The following is an 8,007-nucleotide window of genomic DNA, read 5'->3' on the forward strand; positions in this document are numbered from 1 at the left end:
GGCAAATCAGCATGAGTCTTCCCTAAGCTGGGCAGCTCAGGATACTGGAATGTCCCAACAGGTACCTGAGGCCTAGTGAGGACCACCCAAGTAGTTAGTGGCCAGAAAATATGTCAGATGGTAATGTACCCAGGCAGAGGCAAGATTAAGGACCCAGCCTGGGAAGATAGTTTCTAAGAACTAAGTCCCTAAGTGGGTCGTGGGGAAAATGATGAAGAATAGGAAGAGGAATACAACTGTCCTCTTCAGGGATTTCAGCCTTATTCCTGATGTACCAGCACAACTACTGAAGCCAAGACTCAGGAGAACAGAATTTGAGCAGAAACCATCTAGAAAACAGAAGCTACAGTGATTTGAGACTCTCTCCTTGGCTTCTTGGGCCAGAGCCCTGGTGTTAGCATTTGAAGAATGAATTGTGGAGACAGGAGCCATGGAAAGGCTAAGAACCCGCAGAGTTGGATATGTGCCTATTAGTGAGATCAGGAACCTCAACAAATTATCAATAAACAGAAAAGCTGACGGTGAAAAGCTAAAAGGAAAAGATCAAGGCTGTATTGAAAGTGACCGATTCCAGTATGACAAATGGATAAACTGGCTCAAATCCTTTTTGGGGGCCTGAAATTTGGTTACTTAAATAACTGACGCTGTTTTTACCTAAAAGAGTTTTCCCTCAGCTGGGTGTGGTGAGGCACACTTATGATCTCAGGGACTCTGAAGCTGAGACAGGAGGATCCCAAGTTTGAGCTGGCCTCAGCAACTTAGTGAGACCCTATCTTAAAATTCAAAAATAAAAAGGGCCGGGGGGGGGGGGGTGCAGCTCAGTGGTAATGTTGCCGAAAGTTGGGTCCTTGTCCCCGATGTCAATCCAATAACGAGGACATGGTTTTGAGAAAAAGGAAAAAGAAGATTTATGGCTTTAGCAATAAATTTATTCGTCTAGGGGCTGGGGATGTGGCTCAAGCGGTAGCGCGCTTGCCTGGCATGCGTGCAGCCTTGGTTCGATCCTCAGCACCACATACAAACAAAGATGTTGGGTCCACCGAAAACTAAAAAATAAATAAATAAATATTAAAATTCTCTCTCTCTCTCTCTTTAAAAAAAAAAAAAGAACTATTAAAAAATAAATAAATTTATTCGTCTAGCAAAGGAGAAACACAAGGACTCCTATTCCAAAGGCTGTGATTCTGCCCATCAGCAGGATAAAGAGGTGATTCAGAGAAAATGAGATCAGGGAGGGTCAGAGAGAAGAAGGTTGGGGGAAAAAAAAGTGTAAGTTTCAAGTGACAAGGGATATAGTCAAAACATCAAGTAATCCCTGTTACAGTAGATTGCTCTGGGTTCAATCCCCAGTACCACCAAATCAAACAACAACAACAACAACAACAAAACCTTTCCTCATAACATGGAGAATCTATGCCACAGCTTCAATATTATTAATTTAAGAAAAGGTTTTATCAGGGTATGATGATGCATGTCTGTAAACCCAGTGACTTGGGGGCTGAGGCAGGAGGATCACAAGTTCAATCAACTTATTGAAGCCCTAAGCAACTTAGTGAGACAAGAGACCCTGTATCAAACATAAAAAAAAAAAAAGCTGGGGGGCTACAGATGTAGTTCAGTGGCAAAACATCCCTGGCTTCAATCCTCAGTACAAAAAAAAAAAAAAAAAAAGATTTTAAAAAGATTTAAAAAACCCATGGTTATTAAATAAAAATATTAAAAATATAAAAATATGGTTATTATTACTAGTAGTTGTTTATGCGACACAGACCACTGAATAATCATTAAAGTAATTTTATTAATATAAACATTTACAAACATAAATTGCACTGTGCCTGAAATTAATGATTGCAATTTTTTGGTAAACCTCACCTTCAAGTTGTTCAACATTGAAAATGTTTTTATTAATATGTGCTTGCTGCAATACAATCAGCCCTTCAGGTCTAACTCCCATTTTTAACAAGATTCACAGAATTATAGGCTCCTAAAATGTTGTGGAACTATAGCTCTTATTATAAAGCTACATTTTACACTGGTCACAATTTTTAGTGACAGAGTACTATCATTACAGAAGCCAAATTATAGATAACTCAATGAAAAAAAATCACTTTATACCAATTAATATCCCATGATTTAAGCAGAAAGCCCCCAAATTTCCTTTTGAAGATGTACATTTCTTTGTTGTTTTAATTATCACACTCTTCACACGATAATTCTTTCTTCCAAAATCAGAGTCCTGAGTGCTGTGCTTCTGAATCATATCTATATCACAGCACTCTGGGGACAGACCAGCTCCTTTTCACCATCCTCTACTTCCTTCTAGATGCCCAATTTTGTGGCAAAAGCAATTAACCAAACTTTTAAAAGTCAGATTTCCTGAAAGTAGACAGGACAAAAACCTCAAGAATTTCAATCTTTTGTCATTTGCCAAAGATGCAAATGCATAAAATTTACATATCTTTGTTTATTAAAAAGTCTGTAAGACAGGAAATTGGGTCCATAAGACAATAAGTTAGCATCTTCACATGACTGAAAAGCCTCTGAGGAATTTAAGACACAGGCAGGCTTATGGAAACCTAACACTTCAACCTTGTGATCAGAGATGAAGCTTGAAGTGAAATCTTATATTTGCATTGAGCCTAAGAATTTTTACTATCTCTGAAAATTAAAAAAATAAACAAATAAACCTCTTTAAAAGTGGACACTGGAGTCTATTTCTAGAATTTCTAAATCAACTAGATATAATTGATTTCTGCAGCCAGAATGGATCATGAAGTTAGGCAAAAGTACAACCTAGCTGTTTGGTATTTTCTTCATTCAATACTCACAGAGAAGGTCTTTGTAATAAGAAGAGTACAAAACTCCACTAAGCAAATTTCCTGAACTTAGCTTTTAAGGGGATGTTCCAAAAATCTTAGAATAGTTTTGAGCTTTAATAAGCTCAGAAGTATAAATGCAGCAAACTCGCAAAAAACATTTATCATTCAGAGGTTTGGTTAGTTAAATTTCATTATATTTCATTAGTTTTTTGTTTTGATATTGCATATTTAGGTTTTGTTGTTGTCTAAGTACCTATGTTTGAAAATGGCAATCAGTAACTGCTTTTAAGTTATTAGATCTTCAAACTGCACTAAGACTTTCAGAATAACCTGAATAATTCTCAAGTCTGAGTTTCAGTTCTAGCTCATTTTACCTGAGATGCATTTAGACTCTGACATGGGTTAAATTGTTTCCCCTAGAAGGCAGTTCTCTTCTTGCTATATTCGCAGAGCAAAGCTGGTTGATAACTCTCTGACTCAGTCTGGAGTTTTCTCACACATTGCCAAGGAAGTGATTAGTTTAGTGAAAAGTACAAAGGCACACAATTCTCAAATTCGTGTGATATAGCAACACATCTCCACCTCTATGTCTGATGTCAGAGCAACTGACAAAGAACTGAAGCAGCACTGTGATAGTGAACATCAAAATGATCATATTTTAATAAATTTCCACAGATTCATCCAGTTTAAAAGACCTGTCTTGACGCCAGGTGTTTTCTCTTCTTCCTGATTAATGTCATTTGGGCTTTTATCTGCATCTTCTTTTGTTTTTATAAGGGTCTCATATATTTTCTGGGTTCTGATAATTTCTTTCTGTGCATCAAAATGGACTTTTTGTCTGGTCAGGATGGGAACAATTAAATTAAAATCATTAATTCTCTTGTTTAGTTTTCGAATGTTTTCTTGAAACTGCTCACAAACTTGGTTCCACTGTTTCTGTTCTGCTGGTGTCATAGGATTTCCAAGTTTTTTCCTAGACACTAAAATCGCCTCTCTGAGTTGTTCAATAGTATCTTTTATTTCCTTTTGCATTAGGATCCATTCTGGTTGGTATCCATTATCTATCAATATTCTGTTCAGGTTGTGAGTCATGGGATCAATATATGAACACCCAGAAAACTTTTTTAGAGGTTTTCCTTTCCCGCTGAGATTGTCAAAGTCTCCTTTTGCCATTGATTCCTGAATGAGGTCCTCCACTAAACGCTCGATTGCCTGAGTTATCTTTTGTTCTTTGCTCTGTCTGACATCTTTGACAGTTACGCTGTTAGTGAAGTGCTGGCTTTGTAGCTTCTGCTTTCGATATTCCATCACTTGCTCAGTCGCACGATCTGCCCTAAATTGCCTATATTGTTTCTCTCGCTGACTTGGAGTCCCAAAACCAATACCTTCAAAACTTAAATAATGCCTGTGCTGGGGTGTATTATATTTGAATTTTTCTTCTTCTTCTTCCATTTCTTCAACTTTATTCTGTCTGGCATGTGATTGTTCTACCACATGGGAAAGTACCTTCCTATAAGCTTCCTCAATTCTTACAAATGTTGCAGAATCAGCAGTACTAGAGCCGCTATCTGGATGGTATTTCTTGGCAAGCTTGCGAAAAGATTCCCTGACATCATCTGCAGAGCATCCTTCATCTAGACTCAGCAGCCTATAATATTCTCTGATCTTCTTATTGGACTTATGGGTTGATATCATTCTATTTCTAATGACACCAAGATACGGAAGCATTTTCACTCCATTAGGAATCCCTGAAGCACTTATCTGGTGAGATCTTAAGATCTGTGCCATCGTCACATGCATTCTGTTCATCATTGTACCCAGAGTTCTTCTTCACAATGACCTATAAAATGACAACAAATTCAGGTTGAACAAAGTTATTATCAGTTGATTTCTTGTTTTTAGTAATAAAAGAAGGTGTGAAATTATAAATCTAGTAAGGGAAAATTCATTCTTTTTTTTTTTGTGTGTGGTACTGCGGATTGAACTAAGGGGCACTTTAACACCGAGCTACATCCACCAGCCCTTTTTAGTTTTTATTTTGAGACAGGGTGTAAATTGCTGAGCCTGGTCTCCAATTTGCCATCCTCCTGCCTCAGCCTCCTGAATCTCTGGGATTATAGAACTGCACCACGACGCCCAGCAAGGGACAATTCTTTCTAATGTTGCTGACAAAATTCTTACAGCGTGTATTTCACTGATGTTAACAAGAGAAATGGAAGTCGATGATGTTTAGCATTAACGTATTGTGACATAATCTGGACTCCACTCCTCACTAATTACAGAATTTTAGAGCTGGGAAGTTCTTAGTGATCACCTAATCCAATCTTCTCATTGTATGAGAAAATGTAGTCCAAAGGTTAAGCAATTTAACCAGATTGCATAATGAAGTGTAAGCAAAATGGTTGGGGGGAGCACAATAAGGACGTTTAATTGTATCCTCAGCAGATTATAACTTCAAACAAACCATTTTTCCAATTAATATGTCATGGTCTCCATCGTTTCGGAAGTCTTCTCAAAAGAAGACTTAGGCACATAAAACAGAGAGCAATGGAATATGTACCTGGTTATCTAGACTGAGCAGGATCAAGCGTCCAAAAGACTTAAGGCTCCATAGCTCATTTGGAAGGAGCTATCTACGAGTGCTGGGAAAGCAAAGATGACAGGGGAGATGGCCCTAGCAAAATGTTCGCTGCTATTTTAAAAATGCATGGTCCAGTAAAGGAGACCTGTACATAGACAATGGCTACAGAATACTAGAATGGCTTAACTGAAAGTGGGAGATTTATATGTAAACGCCAAAAGAGCTCCTGGGAACCCCTGTTGGAAGAACGACTGGGGTCAACGGACTTGAGCATTGGTTCGGACGGAGAAGGTTACAGCGCAGTCGGTCCGGACCCGGGACTCGCCCCGCCTGGCCCCTACTCACCTTCTCCGGCGTGGGGAAGGGGCCCCGCGACTCCCGCCCCCTATGCTCCGCCTCTGCGCATGCGTGGGCGGGTCGCCCTTCACTCTCCAGGCACTGGCGCGGCGGCCCGCAGCCGGGTTCTCGGCTGGGCGACACCATCTGCAGCCTTACTCTGGGGGGCCTCTCGGAGCACGGAGCCTGTCATCCTGCCCGATTCCGGCGGATGACCTGGTTTACCAGGGAACCTGGAAATGTCCCCCATCGCGAACTTGACCTGGAGGACACAGGCAGGACACCCCGAAGGCTCCGGCCAGGGCTGCAGCTCCGCCTCCACCCCCTCCTCGAGGAGGTGGTTCGGCCGATTGGGCTGGTGGGAGGTGTACTTCCGCCCGAGGTTCGAGTTGGGGGCCTCAGCGACGCCACTCGCGGGAGGCCTCTTGGTGGGTCCCCGGCGCTCAGCGTCCGGAGCACGCGTGTCGGGTTGACAGCGAAGTCTTTGTCATTTGGAGGAGATGACTCTGGGTTATTTGGGGCGAGGGAAGGTTAGGCCGATTGCTCCTGCAAGACCAGGACAGCCCCTTCCGGGGACACCTGAGTTGCCCGAGGTCACTAAGCTACTTAGTAACTGACCCCGGCTTAAAAAGCTGGTCTGTCTTTAACTCAGCGAGTACCTAACTCGAGTACTTAGCTCTAATAGCCAGGCGTTGGTAGGGGCTGGGGACAGGCTAGAAAAGAAGGGTCTGCCGCAGACAGGGTTAGGTGTATGGTACCCTCCCGCACTGAACAGGTAGAAAAGTTGTTTTTAAAGGGAGAGGAAAGACTTGAGCATTTTCAGACCTGGGTTGAAAATAATCTTTCTTCCATTTTCTGTGTGCTTTAGGCAAGGCATCTGTGACTGTTTGTAACCGAGTATTTAGCATTTTTGTTTACCAGGCACTGTACTGGGTGCAACAGCCGCCTGGGAGAAATACTGTTACCGTCCCCATTTTACATACGATGAAATAATCATTGCATCAAACTCACCCACTTGATCTTCATACACATAACCCCTTTCCTCTCTTAAATTTGGTACCAAATTCTAAGGCAGCTAGAATTATCACTTTTAATGGCCCCAAAATGATAGAGCCCAAACTAAATTCAAAGTGAGCATGACCATTTCACCAATATTTAGACCACAGTTCAGATTAAGGGAGCTGAATCTGTCTGCCTAGCTCTCTAGGCTGTCCTTTATTAGACAGAATTACACAATATTAAAAAGCAATATTTTTTTGTTGCCCCAGTGTCTGGTAAAGGAGCCAGAAATGGGCACCAACCCTATCAGTTATAAACAACATGATCGGGCTGGGGACGTGGCTCAAGCGGTAGCGTGCTCGTCTGGCATGCGTGCGGCCTGGGTTCGATCCTCAGCACCACATACCAACAAAGATGTTGTGTCTGCCGATAACTAAAAAATAAAAAAATAAATAAACAACATGATCATTGATTTCCTTCTGTGTAAGGAACACACTGAACTGCAAAGTGTAAAGTAGACCACACTGACTTGGATTATTTTTCTCATATATAGTCGTACGGATATATGCATTGTTAGGCAATTTCATCTTTGTGTGAATATCACTAAGTGTACTTGCACAAACCTGAGTAGACATAGGTCAGTGGTCTTGAAACACAATCACAATGCATAGTAAACACAGGGTAGATGAGGCTATTATCAGGGTAACACAGCAGACTGTTCTGCGGTAAACTTCTTTAAAAACTCTTTTTTGGGGCAGGGGGTGTACTGAGGATTTAAACCCAGGAAACTTAACAACTGAGCCGCATTCCCAGCCCTTTGTATTTTTTTTAATATTAAAATAGAGTCTTGCCAGGTGCGATTGCACACACCTGTAATCTGAGTGGTTTGGGAGGCTGAGACAGGAGAATTGCTAGTTCAAACCAGCCTCACCAACTGCCAAGTGCTCAGTGAATAAAATACAAAATAGGGCTGGAGATGTGGCTAAGTGGTTGAGTACCCCTGAGTTCAATCCCCAGTACCGCCCCCCCTCTCCAAAAAAAAGGTCTTTCTAAGATGCCTAGGGCCTCTTTAAGTTGCTAAGGCTGGGCTCAAACTTTTGATCCTCCTGCCTCTCAGCCTGTGAAGTCTCTGGGATTACAGGGGAGCTATGATATTAGCTACAAACTTCTTTTTAATAAGTAGGAGTACACTCTAGAATGAAGATGAAAAGTATAGATAGTAAATACATAAACCATTAACATAGCAACTTGTTATCAAATATTATGTACTGT

At 41.2% G+C, this 8,007-nt stretch overlaps 1 protein-coding gene across 2 annotated transcripts; it reads right to left on the reverse strand.

Annotated features, from left to right (window-relative positions):
- Nucleotides 1-915: 915 nt before the first annotated feature.
- Nucleotides 916-6,431, reverse strand: DNAJC28 (DnaJ heat shock protein family (Hsp40) member C28). 2 transcript variants are annotated; one of them, XR_014022913.1, is made up of 3 exons: nucleotides 5,746-6,431; nucleotides 3,194-4,659; nucleotides 916-1,046 (listed from the first exon to the last, which is right to left on the reverse strand). XR_014022913.1 is itself a non-coding variant. In XM_081300957.1 (2 exons), exon 2 carries the CDS (start codon nucleotides 4,629-4,631, stop codon nucleotides 3,471-3,473), a length of 1,161 nt encoding a protein of 386 aa, XP_081157083.1. In that variant the 5' UTR covers nucleotides 4,632-4,659; nucleotides 5,746-6,431; the 3' UTR covers nucleotides 1,779-3,470. The 2 variants fall into 2 exon arrangements, 1 of the variants encoding a protein (XP_081157083.1); XM_081300957.1 differs by lacking the exon at nucleotides 916-1,046 and having other exon boundaries at nucleotides 1,779-4,659.
- Nucleotides 6,432-8,007: the final 1,576 nt, after the last annotated feature.

The sequence above is a fragment of the Spermophilus citellus genome (genome assembly GCF_964194105.1).
Source record: "Spermophilus citellus genome assembly, chromosome: 7".
NCBI classification, from domain to species: domain Eukaryota; kingdom Metazoa; phylum Chordata; class Mammalia; order Rodentia; family Sciuridae; genus Spermophilus; species Spermophilus citellus.

Coding starts and splice junctions, on each gene's coding strand:
- DNAJC28 (XM_081300957.1), bottom strand. CDS start 4,631: ATGATGAACAGAATGCATGTGACGATGGCACAGATCTTAAGATCTCAC.